Below are 22,108 nucleotides of genomic sequence, written 5' to 3' on the forward strand. Positions count from 1 at the left end.
ACTTAGGTAAGAGATAGAAAGAGGAGGAGACAGAGGGTAAAAGAGAGGGAAAGAAGGCTGATTATATTTTGGATATTAATCTTACTGAGAGGAATCCACTAGACTATGTTTCTTAAATGGCTCAGACTTTCCAGAGATTTAATACATCAATAAAATATAAAAAAATAAACAAGACCCTGAGACTACTGTAGGATGGCTGGTTTAGAAACAAGTAGATGTTTTCTTGGCAACCACGTAGAGATATTTTTTTAATTAAATTTATTTATTTAAATTAATTTCAAGCATACAGTACATTGGTTAGACACCTATATTGTTCATAAAACGATTCCCCCATTGCTCCCTCCCTCCCCTGGCCCTCCACTTAGCCATCATATTAATGCTAACTGCATTCCCTGTGCCATGCTCCACAACCTCTTTCTTTTTAATGTTGAAAAGACCTGTAATTACAATTCATTGTTGTTATTTTGTAATCTATAGGACAGGTTGGTGAGTGTGTAGAGGGAGTTCAGACAAGTGCCATTAACAGATGCATTTGTGAGAAGACCTAGAAAAAAATGCAAGACTTCAAGCAGGATAATGAGATAGTATGGGCAGCACTAAAATGGCTTTTTTTGTAAACTCGAGTCACTGCACAAATCCAAAAGAAAAGAGGAGGAAGACATGCTTGCCCAGGGAGAAAGATGGTCTTAAAATATAGAGGAATAGAAAATACAAAAGGATGAAAGATATAGTTAGTAAGATATAGTAATAAAACCAAAAAAGGGGTGAGAAAGAACAGATTTTTAAAACTGGCAGTTCAATTTAAGACTAATCACACTGAGAGTTTTTAGTACATGAAAGTAAAGCCCTTCTGGGCTTGAAATAGCTAGCCATTGTGGTTTCTAGGTATAAATCTCCTTAGTGCATGGCTTGGCTCACAGATACCCAATTTGGATTTAACTTTTGTACTTTGAGTAAAATAAATTTCTCCAGAGAGATTCCTCCTCACTTTGTAAATTGGTTTTTCCAATAAATTTTAATTGAATATAGTTTTTGGATAGTGTTTTTCTTTGATTTGGTTAAAAACAAAAATGGGGGCGGGGGGGGAAGCAGTAAATAAGAATAGTAATATACGTCCCCATTCATAGTTGAGTGTATTTCTGTGTCCAAGGATATTCATTGCTCTTGCAGACTTTTACAGTTTTGACTATAGAGTTAAACTGCCTGCCACAAAAGGTAAGAATATATATGGAGTGGGAGGAATATTTTATTACACAGAAGATATCTAAATGAGGTTCACCTAACCATCAAATAATCAGAGGAAGATGAGTTTTTGTTCCAGTTCTGCTGCTAATTATTTGCTTTGATCAACTACTATGTCTGTTTCCTCATTTGTAAAGTGAGGGGTTTGAATGAAGTTAATCATTTAAGACATTATATGAATTTCTATGTGACGTAACATTCATATTCCTTAGCCTTTAATCTGCCTGAAATTTCACTTCTCCATGAAGCCTCCCCAAATTAATCAAAAACAGACACTGACCTGTTCACATTTTAAGAAAGATGTGGAAATTCAGGGGCTGAAGTTTTTAAATTTAGCTTTGATTCCTAAACATAAAGTTAATATACCCAAGACATACATGTGAGGCAAATACAACGCATGCATATCCACTAGATTGCTGTGGTTTCCAGACGATACTGTCCAGTTCTGCACTGTTAGGAAACGAAACACTGCTTAAGAGAAATAGTGATTCTGCTCATGAGTCATCCAACTTTGTTGTGTCAAAATGCAAAAGTCATTTAGATGCACATGCAAAAATCTCCCTTCTCACCAGCATGATCTCTGGGAGAAAAACTTGAGAGAAAATTTTCTGAAGCATAACCAATTATATATCTTAAATATAGCAGGTAAATGAGAATTTGTATCCTCTATGGGCATCAGTACTAGTATAAAGAACATTCACTGATGTCAGTGATGGTTCCGCATACTTTAGTATATAAAGAAAGTTGTTTTATTCCCTTGTTTTTCAGACAACAAACTGAAGAACATCAGAGCAAAGTGATGTCTGTAGCTTCCTTTAATATCTCCTGAGTTATTTTTTTTCTAAAGATAAACGATACCTATAATTAATCCTATTTTTTTGCCTTTATTTTTCAGTAAATCAATTCATACTACATCCTGAAACCTTTCAAGTCAACCAAATTCAAAATGGCCTTTTTTGGGGGAAATTTGACATCTGTATTTAGAAAATGCTATGTGTAAAAAAGGTTCAGATGCACTATTATATTTGAAACTCAATTATTGGAGTTTTCGTATGATGTTGATGAGAAAAACTGAGGAATTGCCAATAAACGATAGATTATTTTCAAATACAGAATTGAAAACATCATGTTCATGGTCCTAACTATCCACCAAGAAAACCATTCATTAAATAAAGAACTGATATTAATAAGACCAAGGGGAACAAAGGTAAAAAAAAAAAAGAACTCCTCATAAGTACTTGTCTTTCACATGCTTTCGAGTCTGTTTAACTTGTTTACTGAGAGAATTCCAGTTTCTAAGGTGACAAAATTTATGTCTAGAAAAAAAATGAAATAAAATGAGTCAAGAATAAGCAGTGAAATCAAATTATCTTTGCTTTTAAGGTAGATTCTCAATGAACCACAGTGATGCTATAAATAAGTACTGTTTTGTACAGCACAAACCAGAATTCAATATAAAACATTCTATAGTACTATACTTATTTCAGGATTAATAAATAAATACCAATGTACATATGGAATTCCAAACTAACCTTAGGTTCTTCCAATTCTGATCATAGGATCATATTTGAATGCATACCATATAATTTTCCTTTATTCAAAATGTAAAAATGCTTTGGCCTACTGGTAGTTAGAGAATCCCTTCTGCATCCCCAGAGACAATGAACAGGAGGTCATAGTCTTAGCTGGCCTAATTTGGCTACAGATGTCTGTGCAGAAGGTACTATCCTAATTTGGCTACAATTTAATCTTCATTATAATACTATGTTTATGCCTGGAAGTTTATGAATCTAATTATAACAGACTATATTCTGGGTAAGCACATGCATACTAGGCAGAGTCCTATAGCAGCCAGGTGTCAATCAAAATGACCTCACGCGCCAATCACCTAGGAATGCCTTTGGAACCACTCATCATAGCCCACATATAACGCAGATATTCCCACTTCTGAGCTCTTTTTTTTTCTTTGTTGCCCCTTTGTGTTGGCTACAGCCTTGGGACTATGTACTTCCTGGGGGCATGCCATCTTTCTCCACATGCCTCCTTGGGACATTCTCCATCTTTCTAAAATATACTTTTAATAAAACCATTAAATCTCAAAGACCTGTGATTCTTTACTCACATGAAGAAGAACCAAGGAAAATGCTAATTACATGTCTGCGCCATAGTTAACCCTCTCCCTGCCCCCCTGCCGTTGTTTTCTGAGAGAATTCCAGTTTCTAAGGTGACAAAATTTATGTCTAGAAAAAAAATGAAATAAAATGAGTCAAGAATAAGCAGTCAAATCAAATTATCTTTGTTTTTAAGGTAGAATCTCAGTGAACTACAATGATGCTAAACTCCAATTGGCCCCAATGGTGACGAAAGTATAAAAAGAGCTCTTGGATAAAACATTTGAAAGATTTTACTGAGGCTCCACAATTTTCTAACAGATAAATATATAACGTAGTCTATTTAAATAACAATTCAGATTACATTCAGCAACCACTGAATCTGTATTTAGGGGTCAAACTTACTTTGTTTTTTACAACTGATAGTTCTTCATTCTAGATGAACTTTGATTCCAAAGGATTATCTTAGAGAAGATTTTTCATTCTACTCATGAAACGAACAAATCTATTGCAAGCTGAACTTATAGCATTTCTGAAATTCTATCAGTTCTAACAGCTTGAGAACTTTTTCTTACAAAAACATGCATTTCTCTACAGGGTTCTGAAAAGTCTCCCAGCAACACCCATTAAAAAAGGCCACAGCTATAGATTATTGCTATTGTTTTCCTTCTTGTTGTTGTTGTTGTTGTTGTTTTGGTGACAATTTTCTATTCAGTTGTGCAACTGCATATAATTATTCAAACACAAAAAGGCTGTTGAAAAAGAATGTGGAAATGATGGCAAAAGCACCCAAAAACAAATGTACTGTTATGACTTTAAACATAATTTTGTTCTTCACTGTATTTGCTATTATCATTAGGAATGATTTTTTCTTAAGAGACTGAGGGTGGATTTGATCCATTTGCAGGGAGCTAATCTTCCTAAATACAGTTTAGACTGGTTCAGGTGTATAATAAATAAAATAGTTCACATTTTTTGCTATACTTATGTATCATCACTAAATTGTTGAGAAAAAATACAATAGCAAACGCTAGTGTCCACATTTTAATACTGGGACACAGAGAAATTATAATATATAAATAAAACAGATGCAATAAAAATACTATAAAAATACTGCAAAATAAAAGAATTCATTTCTTTCTGGGTAAGAATTATTGACTCTTAGAGCTATAAAGAAATTAAAGATGGTTTCCCTTTAACCCCTCCAAACAGAGTCTAACTCACTCCTTTTCCACTTTAGCCATCCAATCTCCACCAAATATATTCACATATATTTCCATTTTGCCGTTAAGAAAATTGGTGTTGAGACAGCCTAGAAGACTTACCGAAGATCATTTCCTAATTAATGGCATGATTAGGATTTGAGACAAGAACCCCTTTTTGCTATGGTGAGTTGACTTTGAAATAGTGTCTAGAAGTCTCAATACTAGGCAAAATTAATAGATTTATTTCTGCTTGCAATGAGGAAAGCCACTCTCCTTCCCTTGCACTCCTTAAAGAAAGGTGAGTGCTCTTGTAGCATAGGCCTTATCACTTATGTGTATCTAGATTACTGATTTCTAGAAGATAGGACACTAAAGCCTGGTGAGACGTACAGAAGTATATAGCTTCACTATATAAAAACATAGACACAAAATATTTCCCCCAAAGTTGTACTCATCTTATCTGGTCTGCTACACATTAAAAGGATAAGATATACTAAAAAAAAATGTTTAAGTTTGATTTTCAACATGTCCTCCTCCCCCGCTCTCCCACTATAAGACAGAGAATTATGAAAACAAAACAGTGTATAAGAGCATAGACCACATCGCACATACAAACACTCATACAGACACACATACGATTCTGTGTATTAAAAAAAAAGACTTTATACAAGGCATCACTGTGAAAGAGACGGTTTTTGGTTGTATGCATTTGAGTGCAACAAGATTATTTTCTAACTTCTAGTTAACTTTCCTTCAGTTGTTAATGGTGATTATGTAGTCAGGAAAATATGGCTTGTTATAACCTAAAAAGAAAAAACTTACCCAGCTGAAAGGATTCCACTATTTATTTTATTCTGATATATCCAATGCCTTCTTTATGTCTGACTCCATTAGTATTACATGTGCATGCAATATTTGCTGGATTATACCCTATGACATTATTCCACATAAAGAAATGAAGGGGAAAACAGTAAATGTGTTGTTTAAACTTTTCAAAGTTAAAACTAACCAGATGTTCCTGAACACAGGTGCAGGAGAAAACATTACATAAATGTAGCGGGGGGCTGAAAAATGGGCTGCAACGAGGTTAGTCATGGAAGATATATTGAATAAGATATTACTTAAAATGGTTTTTCAGCTTTTGTTGAATCTCATCTGCTTGGAGCTGAGAACTTGCATTAATTTACATTGTACTGACTCATTTTCTTATTAAGCAAATTTGAAATGATACAGCATTTTTAGCTTTGAAAATTCCTTTCTCTTAATATCTTGTGCTTTTCTCCAGGAAGGTCAAAGAGTTTAATATTAATCTCCCAAATACTGCTATGGTGTACTCTTATCCTTAGTCAACATAAAGTAAAGCTGAGGTCAGTAGATTACATGGCATAGACCAACACAGGAGAAGTACTGACAGGCAATTTCAGCCTTCGGTTTCTTAACCCAACCTTTCCTTTTTCTGTTGCAAGCCCCGATAACAGTGATTCTGAACCAGGATGCCTATCAGAATCATCTGTGGAGTATTTTCAAGCTACTCATACAATTGCCAAAGGAGTAGAATTTGGAGAGGGTGTGAGCAAGGTGGATGGAAAAGCCTCTATGTGGTTTCGAATGCCCCATCTCTTTTACCCTAGTTGAGAACCACTATTGTCTCGGTATAGTTTCCCAATATATGCACTTGGGTTCTTAAATATATTTCCAGTTATAAGTCATTCCCTTTTAAATGTTTATCCCGTTATAAAAATTTAATATTCCTACTTTGGGGCCCTGGACCATACACCATTTAGTCTTCAGAAAAATGCTTGTGAAATCTAACATTTTAACACATAAAGGTAATTTATTTCCTTAATGACTTTGTGTTTTCACTTTTTTGAATGCATTAACTTTATCTAATATTGTCATATTCGGCACAATTCCAAACTGTTCTTCACTTCTATATACATGTGGTTTCAGTATGTAGACATTTCTTATGTTGACAAGTGATCCCTTTTACCACTATTGTATGAAAAAGATACCGATATTACTCATTATTCATGCCCCTTTCAAATCCCCCCATCCCCCAAATAATCATGGCAGGGGAAGATATTTAAAAGTACAAAAATCAGCTTCCCTCTATCAACTATATTTCAACTCTGAAATTTGCTTGTTTTCTTCTAATCTATAAAAATTCCTTTACTGATCTTAGAATTCTCCCTACCAGCAGAAATAGTTGTATTTTTTATCCTTCTTGGTGCATATAATCCCATTTCTGAAAATGAAGCTTAAGCATTTTCTTTGTATTGCTAGCTGCAGTGATTTCATTCAAATTCCCCTCTTTTTCAATAAATGGGCTCTGGAAGCTTAACAAGGAACCTCTTCATAGCTGGACATGAGACTGAGGAGACTGCATAAATACACTCCAGCTATCTCGACTATAGAGTAACAACCACATCTCTACAAATAGATTGGTCTGCCAACAAGCATTAAGGATATTGAGATGAGCTACCCTGCATGATACCCTGAAGAATCTAGTTCTCCCTTGATGTGCATAGCTAAGCTCTATTATCAACAAAAGAAACTACAAGTGAGTATCCAGGGCAGAATGTACACAGAAAATGCACTTCTCTCACAAAATTCACACTATCTTCCTTGAGACACTAATGCACACCAATCAACTAAATCTTAAACATGATCAGTAGATAAAATGGAAAATAACTTTCTTCCCATCTGTATAATATATTTCGCCATTTGTTTTTAATTGAGTTTATCACCACTTGCTAGCAGTGGAAATTGATAAAGAGTATTTTTTTTTACTTCAGATGGCATTTCTTTTTTATTTACAACCAATAGCTAATGAAGCCAAATGAGAAGGCTGCAGAATGCAGGATTTCCAGGGAAGCAAATCAGTGTAGCATGTAATACACATTTCAGGGGGGAAAAAAAAAATCGGTCCTTAAATAGAATATAGAAAAACACTCAAAAAGTAAATCTTGGAAGAGTGTAAAATGGTACAACAATTTTGGAAAACTGTTCAGTTTTGTTTTAAGTTAAAAATACTCTAACTTACCTTTAACACAGCAATTATAATCCTAGGCATTTACCTGAGAGAACTGAAAATACATGTCCATGCAAACGTTTATAAGAAATTTAAAGCAGCTTTACTCATAACGACAAAAAAACTGAAAACAATTCAAATGTCAATCGATTGGAGAATGAATAAATTGTGGTATATTCATACAACGGAATAATACTCAGCAATGTAAAATAATTAACTACTAATACAAATAACAATATGGTTCCATCTTAAAAACAATGTTAGTGAAAGAGACCAGAATGAAAAGGTACTCATTATATGATTCTATTTACATGAAATTCTCAAACAGATAAAAACTAACATATGATGACAGAAATTAGAATAATGATTGCCTGTGGGGTATGGGGGTTGACTGGAAGAGCACAGAGAGAACTTTCTAGGGTGACGGTGGTATTCCATATCTTGATTATGGTGTTGGTTAATATGTATATACTGGTCAAAACTCATCACATTATTCATAGTGCATTTCACTGTATGTAAATTTCACCTCAATTAAAAAAGTTTATTGTGCTAGATGCTATCCGAGGTGCAATCTTCTTTGATCCTTATAATGTCCCTTCCCCACTGCTAGATTAGAAAGAACAATAGTGGAGGGTTAGACATTCTACATTCATTTAAAAATACTTAATGAATGCCTGTTGCTAAGTACCAGGCACTGTACTAGGCACATGGTATTAATCAAATAGATAGTGTCCCTTTCCTTCTGAATTTAAACAAAAATAAGATGACAAATTAAAGCATGGTTATAAAGAAAAAAATGTGGTCCTCAAGAAAGAATAATGTGAAAACTATTACAGTGTTTTGGTTTTCGGGGCATGGGGTTTTAGGGAAGTACTCTCTGAGATTATATTTGAGCTACAGGACATATATAAGTTAACTAGACTGGTCTAAGAATGAAAGAGGATTAACTATGGCAGAGGGAGAAATATGTAAGAAAGCCCTGAGGCCGGGAAAAGAGCTGTATGCTAAGCAAAGCATATAATTGATGAAACTGTGTCATCAGTGGCCTTGTTAATAACTGACCAAGGCAATAGGCACAAACCAGGCATCTGGTCACCTGGCTAATCCTGCAATGCTGGTAGTGGAAGGCCAGCATGACAGGAATATAGTGAATGAAAAAAAAAATGAATATGAAGTGGTGGAATAGGAGAAGTATTTAGGGTCCAGGTCATATAGGAGCATTGTGGGCCATGTTATGGGGTTTGAATACCATCCCAGGTGTGATAGAAGCAGACGATTGTGATCTGATTTACAATTTAAAAAAATCACTAAGGCTGGTTTGTGAGAGAATGGTTAAGTAACATGACAAATAGCACAAGGCCACTAATAGTAAATCTTGAAAACACTTCATTTAGAATAAGTGAAACTTCCATTATTCCTGGAATGATGAGCCACTTTACAGCAGATCCTCTTTAGCCCCAATCAAACCTTCAGATCACTGTAGCTCTCACACATCCGGACTGCACCTCATGAGAGACACTGAGCCAGAACTGCTCAGCTGGATTGCTCCCAAATTCCTGACTTAGAAACTGTGAGGATTATACATATTTATTTTTAAGCCACTAAGTTTTAGGGAATTTGTTATGCAACAATAGGTAATTAATACATTAGATTACCATTTCCATTTCTGTAAAGGGTGTTCTTCCTTAGGTATACAAGATTTACCTTGTAACTTTATTTTGGAAGTTAGAAAAATATGTAACAAATGTGTCTAAACAGCAAAATAGATGCTCTTATTTCTAACAAAAATAAACAAAAATAAGTATATGAGAAAAAACAGAAAAATGGAACTTATATTTTGTAAAAGTAATATACATCATTCCTATTCATTATGAAAAATTGCTCTGAAATACAGATAGAATTTAATTAACAAGAATGTAAAATAGACACAGATAAGATTCATTCAAAATCCTTTCTCATTCTGTGTACATATATTGATGTATTATTTACAGACACACCTATACAGATATATGAAAACTATGTGAATTGTAGTTTAACACAGAACATACATAGTCCCTCCTCATGAATTAAAATTTATAAATTAAAAGTTATCATTATATTTCTACTGTTAAAACTAGTAATTTCTTCTTTACATTACAATTGTAACCTTAATCTTTGATTCAGTACGCCAGAAGCCTAAGATGACTATAAATATTTTAATTTACTCACTTTGAATTTCAGGCATCTTAAATTTCATAGTTAAGACCTAGATTCCACTCAATCATGCCTGCTTCTTTCTTTAAGGCTTAAGATTTAAAATTAACTGACTAGCATCACAAAAGAAGTGAAAAATAAAGTTTAATCTTCTAAAATATTTATTTATTTTCCAGTAATAGGCATCAGTGTTTGCATTTTAGTCCTAATGTTTGCTATAGCAATGCTTATGATGTAATATACATAATAATCATTTGACTTTCAGGAGAGTGAGGATCAGAGGCTGAGAAGTAAAATAAAAGGACTCTATGAGTGAGTTTAGTGGGGAATTAGCTGGACTCTGCTATCCCTATTTTTTGTGTCAGATGTTACTTTTCTGCCCAAGACTGTGAGATGAGACTTTCTCTAACAGGTACATTTGTTGCTGTACTTTAAGAAAGGTTCTACAAAAAAAGCCATCTTTGTTGTCTTATACACTGGGCATTTGTTAGCTGCTTTTAGCTTCTTCCCTTCATAAAATGTCCTGCTGGGTCAAGAGTGATTTGATTCATGTTTTAATTTTTTATATACTAACCAATAGTCACCATATGTGAAGAAATTCTGTGTTTAGTTCTTGCTCCAAATTAGGAATTCAAAGTGATTTTCCCTCCTTTTAATCTCTGCAGAAGCCTGTTCAGAAACTTTGAAAGGTCCCCTGTTCCAGTTCTGCAGGCTACACAGACTAAACCTTGGGTAGACACTTCAGAACTGAAGGTCATTTTTACATAAACGCATCAGCCTAAAAATGGGCTGGCCTCACCTTACATTGTAGTTCTTCTATTTGTATGTACCCTAGACGCTTCTAGAAAACTCAGTGTTGCCCAGGGATGGCAAATAATGACCTCGTGTCAAATCCACTCATATCCATTTCTTTGTCTATAGCTGCTTTTGAGCTACGACAGCAGAGTTAAGTAGTTGTGACAAACTATATAGCCCACAAAGCCTAAAATATTTACCCAAAAAGCTTTCCAATCCCTGAATTAGGTTCTGAAGTATTTGTGAAAGGGGTTCTCTCCTATACTCTCATCCTATTCCATACTCACACTGAGACAAAATTTGCCTTGGTAAAATGATCTTTAGTGATAACCTACATTCAACTCTCTTCATTGCATATTTGCTCCCAGAGAGGTATAGTCTCAAAGTTAGTAAAATGGGCCATTAAAAACTCTATTATAATCTTATCTCAAGGGCCTTTTGTTTTTGTGAGAATATCTGTGATTTAAAATAATTTACTTTATGTGGTGCTTATTCAGCAGTTCAGTACTTTAAAGTGTATTCAGATTTCTCATAAACATTATCAGCTATAGTAATACAAACTTCTGACCAGTTCATGTTATATACTGAGAAGAGAGAAAGTAAAAAATCATACATAGGGAGAAATTTTTAACTTCTCTCCTGGTTTGGTTCCTGGGGAGAAAAACAGTTAATCTTCCATCTTTCTGTAAGACTCCTTGAGAATTACTCATCCTTATCAAAGGAAAGTCTCACAAGTATTCTGTAAGTCTTTAGTGTTTTCTTTGACTTCATGATTTTTTTAACTCCTCTCATAAAACAGCAAAAAAATTGATATATGTTGCAATTATTCCAAATAGGATCCCTAAAATAGAAGTGGCTGTACCTCTGTTATATTATCCCTTATTTAATAAAGCCATGGCTTTGTTCATTCATTCATTTTATTCATTCATTCAATATTTATTGATTTTATATCATGTATAAAATAAGTACTAATATTAGTGGTTTTAAAGCCTAGAAACAAGAGAAAAACATGACCCTTGAGACTCAGAGTACAGTGGGCAAGGTTGATCAGTAAATAAATAGTTATAGAATAATGTAACTGGTGAATAATGGAGATATATACCATGTGTTATGGAAGCAGAAAGTGGTGCTAAAGAACTTCACTAAAATGATTTGCATAAGCCAACTTTTAAAAGGTGGTAGGAGTTTATAAAGCAAAGTAGAAATAAGTAAAAAGGCACAATGTCAAGGGTGGCTCCAGTGGACTTGGGATACCCTGGCAAGCACAGAGACAGGGCCTACAACATGGAGCAGAAATGGGAGGCCATAAGCCCTCATGGAGGCTATATCATCCTGGAGAGAAGAGTATTTTTATAAGCCATCTACCCAGGAGTGTCCCTTTTATTTCCCACAAAGTCAACTTATGTACTAGAGACAGCCTGAATGTGAGTGATATTCAGAAAATGCAGTTAATCTCATGAGCTCTACAGACCCATTGTAGAGTTGCAAGCAGAAGAATGACATAATCAGGTGTTTACTTTTTCTTTAAATTTAAGATCTTTTGCACAGTAACATAAAGGAAGGGCTAACACAAACAAAGGCTAAATGTGCAGACCAAAGTTAGAAGGATATTGTGGTAGTCCAACTGAGAACTCGTGAAGGACAGGTCTAAAGGGGGAAGGAGTAGAGACTAGGAATTGGCCAAATCAGATTTCCTTTACATTGCTTAGAGGATACTTCTGTATAACTGCTTGAGGATAAATGAACAGAGGTAATCAAAGCAGGCCTGATGCTCTCCAGAGAAACTACAGCATAAGCCTGATAATTATGTTCTACTTCTTCCCTGTTTGGAAGTTTTGTCCAGCTTTGGAGTTTGACTTAACATACACTTAATGTCTCTCAAGGTAATTTGGCTCCTGATATCTCAACCATTTCGGTTAACTCATTATCAAATAATTCTACTTTCATTTTCTTGTTTGTTTCAAATCTATCATTCATATTGATCTTTTGTTCTATTTTGAAGTTGACTTTGATAATGTGATCTTTGGCTCCTACCACCCAAAACTGGAAATTTATAATCAGGGAACAAGAAGGTTAAAACGGGCAAAGTCTCTCCAATCTCACTGTCTCTCGTGAGCCCCATAACATCAGGACAAAATAATCCTTCATTGCTGGGAGCCTGGGGAAATCAAGAAACTAACAAACCATTCTGTTCCTTGGTTCAATAAAGGTTTTCAGGAATACAGAAGAACTCTGGCAGAGTTAGTAAGATACCTCAAAATGGACTCAAATGAGTCATACGTAAGCTTATTACATTTAAATCCTTTTACAAACATCATAGCAAGTCAATAAATTAGATTTTAATAAATCTAAATAGGAGGCTTTAGCTTCAGCCATTAGGATCATACACACATCTGAGATATAATAAACATGCATTTGGGACATTATTCGCAGGAAATGGCTTCTATGAGAGAAATTATAAATAAGCACATTTTGAAGGTTATAAACATTATTCTGCATGACTTACCAAGTAAAAAGATTCCCATTTGTTAGGTTTTGGAGCCTCTTTAACTAAAACCCGGAACCACATCAGATCATCTTTAAAGTGTGCCATCAATCACTTACAGCTTAAAACAGGCTCCAGGAAAATTATCTTTATCAACATACTGGCTTAGATCTGTCTAAAGTTGGGGACCCTAATCCTTATAAAACTAACTATAGCTATTAGCTCCATAAGTATAAGCCCAAATGATTAATTTAAGTAAATGAATTTACCCGTTCATTCAATAAATATTATATACTTACTGTACTAAGACTGTGTTTACAATAAATTTAACAATAAACATAACCTAGCCCTACCCTAAGAAGTTTATGGTCTGGTTGGAAACAGAGATAATATGAGATTATAAGTATGCACTGGGAATCACGGAGACCCAGAGCTGATGTACCTGAGTAGAGGAGAGAGGAGAGCCTCCTACAGGAGGAAAGGACTAAACAGAGTATCAGAGAATAAACATAAGCCAGATGAAGACATTTGGGAAATCAAGTGGGGTGGAGGAGAGTAAAAGTGCTCCAGGCTGAAGCATAGCAAGGAACAAGCCACAGAATGATGCTGATGAACTATAAGCAGTTTGGTGCTGCTGGTTTGATAAACATAAGTCAGTGAAACAGAATGAGAATGGAGAGGTCAGCACAAGTCATGTTCAAGGCTTTCCAAGTTTTATAAGCTACAGAACTCTTTCTCAATAAAATTTATTCCTAGAGCCCCAACATATTACTGCAAGAAAATCAATGAATAGAAACCTTGATAGATAAATAAAACATTATTCATTGCTTATGACTGAGCACAGTTTGAAAATCACTTCTGTAGGAGGTGAGGCAACACCTCCTACATGCATGTTTGCACAGGGAAGTGGAGTGGTCAGATACGAATTTTACCTCCATCACTAGGGCTACAAGATAGAGAATGGATTTAATGATGCTGGAAGCAATACACTAGTAAAGATGATTATCAGTATCTGATAAAGGCAAAAAGATGGATTTAAGAAACGTGATGGTACAACTGGCACAAGTGGGTGATTTATTAGACTTACTACATGAGGGAGAAGGATACATGAAGGATAATGCTCAGAATTCCAGCTTATGTAACTGGATTTGAGACTATAGAGAATATATTCAATTTATATAGAACATGTTTATGGGGCAGGGACAAGAACAGTGAATTTAGTGGTAAGCAGAAAATTTGGACATGAGGAAATCTGAAGCTCAGAAAAGAATTATAGAATTGGATGTACATCTGAGGGCTATTGTTATCATCGTTGTCATAATCACAGCTGTTTAAGTAGTGCTAACCAAGTGCTTCATACTTGCTATCTCAGGTCACCTTGACAATAACATTGTAAGAGAGATACTAAGAAGCAGCTAAGGTCTAGAGAGGCTGTGTACCATGCTCAAGATCATAAAACTAGGAAGTAGCAGACATAGGGTGTTTGGGTCTGTCTTAAAATGCCTGTTCTTAACCATCACCACCTGAGAGATGGAGATCTACAGGAAAGCACGAAGACCACTGAATTTCAAAAGGAGGGACATACTGTGTCACAGGGTATCAAAAGAAACAGAATGGGTAACTGAAAACACATTCAATATTCCTTCTCAGAACTTGAACACATATACATTCAGAGGCTAGGCATGTAAGTAATGGGTGAAAAATCTGGGTCTCTGACAAAAGAGTCACAGGGGAAATAGGTAAATTAGAGAGTGAGTTACTTGATTTGAAGTATTCAAACTCAAGATTTTATTTTTAAAATACACAGTTCTGACAACACAAAAACATCTTCCATTAGAATGATCATAGGCTTCTAGATTGGCCCACATTTACTAATTATCTCATACAAACTACAGAATAAAAACATAACAACACTTTATAAAGGATGAATAAGCACCAAATGAAATAAAAGATTTTAGAGTATGTGACTTTTAAAAAGTGCTCTATGCAGGAAATTTTTGTGTTTGTTGCAAGACTGAGTTAAAAGACACAGCCCATTATGTAATTCGATTGTCCATACATAAAGAACCATGAGATGAATTCCTCCTAAATAGTGTGAAGGAAATGTTTCCCCATCCAAAATAATTTGGGAAGCTTCACTTGACCGTCCGTGAAGACTTTTGCTAGGTCTTTTAAGACTAAAGTTCATGTCTAATTTTGTCCCCATATTTGAGTATTATTTTTAAAAATGTTTAACTTTTAAGATGTATTTTTAAGATGTCTTGATTTATTTTATAACACTTGGGTATTCTCATTATGATACTATATAATGCTAGTTAATTTAACCTTTAATTCTAGGAGCTGTTCAAGAATGCACAGAACAGAGTGGTAAGCTGGCATTATATCTGAAAGAGCCATACTCCAGAGGTGGCAACTGCAAGTCCTTTTGGTCTAGGTAAATCTATTTACAATGAACACTTCACTCATTATCAAGCTGAATATAACAAGCTGGTATTTACTGATGAACTAGTGTTTGGTTAATCATTATGGTGAATGTATTAATGGGTTCCCTTTGGTAAAAATAAAGGCATTGTGGCTATGTAAATTAGCTAATATACTTAAACACTTCTTTCTCCTGAATGGACTGCATGGAAGATTCCATTGAGACCTATATCCTGTACCACTTAGAGATGAAGCCCACAATTTTATCCCCAATCATTCTGTGTTCAGACATTAGAGTACAAGGATTTCTGATTGATGCTGACTCAAGGGCACAGAAGCCTGCTTCTAGATTGTTACTATGTCTGCCTCAAGTATAGTCAAAATATCTAAAACAAGAAAAAATCTAGAATTTCATTGTGCTTACAGAACAGATTTTATTCCTTATTTGCTGTGTTTAGTTAATAAATATCTGACTGTGTAATAAAATCTGGTCTTGACTTGCTTTCATTATAACCTGCTAGTGAGGCTATCCAGTATTTTGAACTTTTTGGGTGTTTGACATTATCTAATAAAAACAAACAAACAAAGGAAATCGAACAAACCAAAAAACAAGAGTTTTGTCAAATTTGGCTTCCATCAGTTTAAAAGAATGCAATGAAATCTTTAATATAATAAATCATCATGAAGTCTTTTAGAAAAAGTAGATATGTATTTTTGTGGTTAAGGAAATTATTCTCTGACTATATCTGCTTCCAAAATAACCTTTGCTTCTGCAAAACAGTACTACCCAGCTCAATGAAAACATTCACACTTTAAGGTACAAAAGAAATTCTTTACAAATAAACAATATTTGAGTGATACATGAAAATCCTGGTTGAAACCACAAATGCACAAAGAGATCAAAGTGTATGACACTTTATAAGAAAGCGTGAAATATAATAAAGTGAGTTATAATTAAATTTTCTAACTGTATTTTAAGAGATATAAGAAATTGCATTTGATTTTTTACTTCGCTGCCACAATTAAATCTACAGTTTAAAAATTTGAAAACATCATATTTTTAACAATAGATTATTTCAGCTTGTTTCTATCTCAACTCAAAAGAAAGCAGAGATACTGAGTATTGAGACAATCGAGTCAATTATATTTCAACAAGCAATTCAGAGAAAGATCCCAGTATGACACTTCAAAACTATTCTGGACATCAGTATCAAATACCACTTTTCACACAAACTAGCCATGATAATCCTCAGAGGCAGTACCAAATAACTTGTTCAACAAGAAGCTCTCTCCGATGTTTCTATTTTTCCTAGTAGGGAACACTAAAGCACCAATCGAAACTTACCGGGGAAGTCAAATACAGGAATATGATCAATTATAAAATGCTCAGAGCAGCAATGGGGTCCTAACAACCTAGATAAAATACTGTAGCCACCAGTCAATATTTTACATTTTTAAAACACTTTTCTGGAGTTTATACAGAAAAATACAGATGATATATTTTTACTTTCTCTCTCTCTCTTTTTTTTTTTTTTTTTTTTTGAGAATTCATTAATCCCAAATATGGTAAAGCAGGTACAGGCTTTCAGATATTGCTGTTTCACATATAAAATGAAGTGGGGTCAATTTAACTCAATTCAGCACATATACCATAATACATGATTATTCACCTTGGAAACTTGATATTGTTGAGAATTACTAAGAATAAAATCCTACCATTTTACATTTTTTCCTCCTAGTCACTGTATAGTGACTTGTCCTAGGCTTGCAAGATCATCTACTCAAAGCTAGTAAAGCAAAATTAACATAGTATAAGAGAAAAACAATAAGTCCTCATTTTCTTCATCACCACTACCACCTGCTCCTTCCCACATTCATCAATAACTGTAGCAGCAAAAATTAGCATAGTCTATCTGGAACAGAATCATTGTGGCCCTCAAACCAGGTAGAATCTATTCTCCAGTTGATTACCTGGAGAGAACTCTAATGACACTAAACGTTTTTTTATTTAACTAAGCCCATACTAGCCATTCTTTATAATTAGAAATGACAAATAAAACAAAACTTGTCTTATCTTGCCTTTGATGTGCCTAATATTTGCAAACATTGAAAAGACATTTCCATAAAAAACAGGAACATTAATTAGAAACCTAGGAAAGCCAAAATGGGTAAGAAGAATGTAATTTCTTGGCGCTATTTTAGTTTCTGAATATAATCATCATTTAGACCTACGCAATATGATATTCACTGGTTGCAGGTAGCCATTGAGCTCTTGAAATGAAATCAGTCTGAACTGAATGTATTGTGAAGTAAAAAAAAAAATAAACCCAGATTATTAAGATTTAATAAAAAATATTGTAAAATATTGTATTAACATTTAAAAATAGTAATCATATGTTAAAATGGTCATCTTTTGGATATATTGAGTTAAACGTAATATATAGTAAATCCTCATTTAACATCATCGATAGGCTCTGTGACTTTAAGCAAAACAACATTATCAGGAAACCAATTTACTACAGGCTAATTGATATAAATAAGAGTTAAGTTCCTATGGCATCCAAGATTTAATATTTTTTATTAAATATTGTTATAAAGAAACAACATTGAATGGAACGATGTTATTTGAGGATCTGCTGTATTATTAAAATTAATTTCACCTGTTTCTATTTATTTTGTTCATGTGGTTACTAAAATATTATAATTACTTATGTGGCTTGCATTTGTACTTTGCATTATATTTCTATTGGGCAACAAACAATGCAATATGTAGCAAACCTTATGGAAAATTCTACTATTTCCCCATTTAGCTCAGAATTTGTAAAAACTTTGCCACATAGCATGATACAGTTTTAAAAGCCTATTACCTGCCGAAGATCATGAAGCTTTCCATATTCTAATAAGGGGCATAACTCAGGAATGTTTTATTTTCCTCATGCATTTCTCTTTTAAAATTTATGTTAAATGGTTGTAAAAGACTTTAATGCTTCATATTTTCTCACCTTTTAAGAAGACACAGGAAAGAAATGGGGGGGGAAAAAAAAAACTATACATTCGAATTCTATGAAAGCATTTTTTTACTTCCACAGGGACTTCCTTGGGTCGCTACTGTATTTGTATATTTGTATTGACCTCCCCACCCCTCATGCCCCCTTGGGTCCTTTCTCTTGGCCCAGGGCATTATGGTTCAAGAAGAAATCTACAGAATCACCTAAGCAGCTTTCTAGGTCCTACCCAGATCCAAAATCAGATTCTTTGGGTGGGAATCAGCAGTCTTATGAGGGTAGGATAGCAAAATAAACAGACTATCCAAAATCCTTGACATTGATACATGTCCTACAAATATCTAATATATCAAAAGAACCTACTGAAAGTACATTTGATTTTTTAAAAATGACAGCAATGGGGAAAAATGTTCAATTATTGGCTTCAGTATTTGAAAATTTTAAAAAGCCAAAAAATGATCAATATGTGTTATTAAAACAGTGTTTACCAGAATTCCTTTGAGGTAGGGATAAGTTAATTTAAGACAGTTATTACAGGTTTCTTGGGATGTATTTCAAAGTAGTTTAGTAAAGAGAATTGACAGTCATTTCTGAAACAAACATTGTCACTCAACTCAAGTCAATTCATATAAACTGGATCTATACGTTCATATTCTGCTAAAAGTGACTATGCAGTTAAAGAATTGCAGTGTTGGTTAAATATTGAAATTCTTTTGCTTAAGTAAAACGTACTGAAAGGCATAAAATCTAGAGTCACTTTCACCTAATACTTTTTTTGATTATTGGCTGTATATAATTTTGGGGTAGATTATCAAGATCTATGTTACACTTGTAAGCAATTTACAGATAACTTTTAGGAAGTGGTATGTGAATAAATTAGACCAAAACACAGTCAATCCTATTATAGTTAGGATAATGAATCAAAATTTGTGCTTTTGATGTTACAAGGCTTTGAACCCATATAGCTTTGATATAATGTTTAATAAACACATATTTTTACTATTATAAACAGCCTCTCAATCCCAAGGAAATTAAGCCAAGGGAATGTATATCTGGTCTGGATTAAGCAATACTTTTATACAGAAATTAATAATTTTGTTTTTAAAATAGTTCTGTCAGGATTCTCCATTTCATCTAGAATGTTTAGATTATTAATAACAACTTTATGTCAAACCATAAACACACAGAGAGAATCAAAATAATTACCAGTCATACCTTATTATGTGTCTGAGTTTGTCCAACCAATATGAGGATGTTGGATGAGATGATAGATAGGCAGAAGTTAATTAGAATTATGGACCTCTCAGAGCGTATGTACCTAGTCAAAGAGAGAAAGAGTATCCAACTTTAAAATTCAACAGAAAGATGAAGAATTCTATATTATATAAATTGGTGGAATTCATCCAGAAAAAGAAACAATAAAATACAGCCTTTACAAGAGGAAAAAAGCATGAAAAATAGTTTTTTAAGAAATATAGATTATTCTTAGAGACCCAATTTTTTAGTGGCATGGCGCGTCTTAGAGTTTTTTAGATTCTTTTTTTTTCCTTTAGACACCAGTGGGGACAACATAGCATTTTTGACAAAGCCTAAGTTGCACACCTGTTATCAGTATGATTTTACTGGAAATATGAAATTTCTTAGAAATATATTAATTAGTATAATTACCTTTACATATACATGTATATAATATGTTAAGTATTATCACAGAAATCAATCAACAGAAACTCTGAGAACCAAAAAGAAAAATCATCGATTCTAAAGTATCCCTTGTTTTTTAAAAGGATGCCATTACTTTCATGAAACCATGAACACTTTTATCCACCATTTCATCCACTCAAGTATTTTTATGTAGTCAGGCTGCTACCTTTAGATTTTATTTTATTTTATTTTTTGAATAATTGTTCCCCCCAAAAGAAAAAAAACTAAATGATTCTTTATCTCTAAAAACTAATCCAATCCACAAATAATAATTCATCATTAGGCTAGAAAATGACATGGCATCTGCCATATTTAACCATTATGAAAAAGTGTTTATAACAGCTATTGTATAATTTTTAAGTGCATCGAGAATGTAAGCCATGGAGAAAACTGCTCAGAATCAAATGTTCTACCAGCTGTTTATCTTGAAAGGGTAACAGCTATTTTGCTTTACTGTACCTTGTAGTAAATCACTGAGTGACAGTGACAAAAAGACATACTTGTACTTGCTGTGTGTTTGAAACTGTTCAGTCTGTATTAGAACATGGAATCACTTTCCGCAGCAGGTGTAAGCTTGCCTGTGCAGTGTTAGATGTGGGTACCAGAGACCTAGAGGCACATTTTGGGAAGTAAAATCTATCGAAGTTCTTTCTTCTGCTTTGTCTTTGAGGATTGTTTAGGCAAAAGCCCCACATTTCATCAAATATTTCAGAATATAAAACAAAACAAAAACAGGAGTAACAAAAAGATACAAAAAGCCTTTTTTTTTAATTATAAAAGAAATTGCCTTTTTTCATAGAACAAACCTAAATAGGATTAACTAGGTTGATTCTCAATACAAAATGACCTCAAGAGTTAACTTAACCTTGTTCTTGCATCATCACTATCTAAAAATATAATAAAACACTTACTGGGATGCTGAAAACATCATCTCATATATATATATATATAGAGAGAGAGAGAGAGAGAGATAGAGAGAGAGAGAGAGAGAGAGAGAGAGAGAGAGAGTGTGTGTGTGTGTGTGTGTGTGTGAGAGATGTAACATAAAAAGTTTAAAGGCTGCACATTGACCCTTTATATGATGTTAATGGCTTCCATGACAGCTCAAGCACACAGATGACATTATTAAAAGGGTTTCAGTGATATCATTTGCCCTGTAAATAGGAAAATCATGGTAATAAGAGACCCAGACTGACCACCCTGAAAAGTCTTTAGGTGTTTCCATTTTCATTAATAGTGAGTCACATCATTGCCTTAAAAATTGCTATAAAATGTCTCAACTTTCAACACTTTTTATAAATGTTTGATGTTTGAAACAAAATTTGTGAATATACCATTTCAATACATGAATTAAAAGGAAATTCCCAGCTACTTTTTTGATATAATAATTCTACAGAACATATTTGTAGATGGAGAAACTGTAACTTAGTATATTAATTTTTTGATGAACATTTCTAATGACTACATGGAACACCAACAAATTTCAAGATCAAGAGTATATTTCATATAAAATAATTCTGATGTTCATACATTTAAAAAATCACGTTAGTTACAAATCATTAGAAAATGAAAAAAATTCAACTTGTGCTACCATAATGGTACAAGGCAAATTTAATGTTTACAAAATGCATTGAACTCGTTGTGCTATTAGATTCACTTAATAATTTATGAGTCTTAAATTCTATCAAACTATTAATATTACTTCAATTATTCTACTTGTATACAATGAGTTAACTACTAAGAATCTAAATTTATGTTGTTTCTAGGTACTCTTCTATACTTCTCAGTTCCATTTCAAGTTTTAATAGATCCTTTCAAGTGTCTTAGTAATTCTTAAGAAACTATTGTAATAGATGATGTTTCTGGATTTACTGGATTAAAGAAAATTTTATTATGGACTAATAGAGTAGTTCTTTGAC

General features: G+C 33.6%; 1 protein-coding gene across 2 annotated transcripts in view; it reads right to left on the minus strand.

The window, feature by feature from the left end:
- ADGRB3 (adhesion G protein-coupled receptor B3) overlaps window positions 1-22,108 on the minus strand; it is a 659,277-nt gene that overhangs the window by 115,577 nt on the left and 521,592 nt on the right. For both annotated transcript variants that reach the window (XM_006926408.1, XM_006926409.2), the window contains one exon: window positions 19,704-19,806. In XM_006926408.1, the coding sequence (XP_006926470.1) occupies window positions 19,704-19,806 (103 nt within the window). The remainder of the gene's footprint in view (window positions 1-19,703; window positions 19,807-22,108) is intronic.

Source organism: Pteropus alecto, unplaced genomic scaffold (genome assembly GCF_000325575.1).
Source record: "Pteropus alecto unplaced genomic scaffold, ASM32557v1 scaffold7, whole genome shotgun sequence".
In the NCBI taxonomy this organism is placed as follows: Eukaryota; Metazoa; Chordata; class Mammalia; order Chiroptera; family Pteropodidae; genus Pteropus; species Pteropus alecto.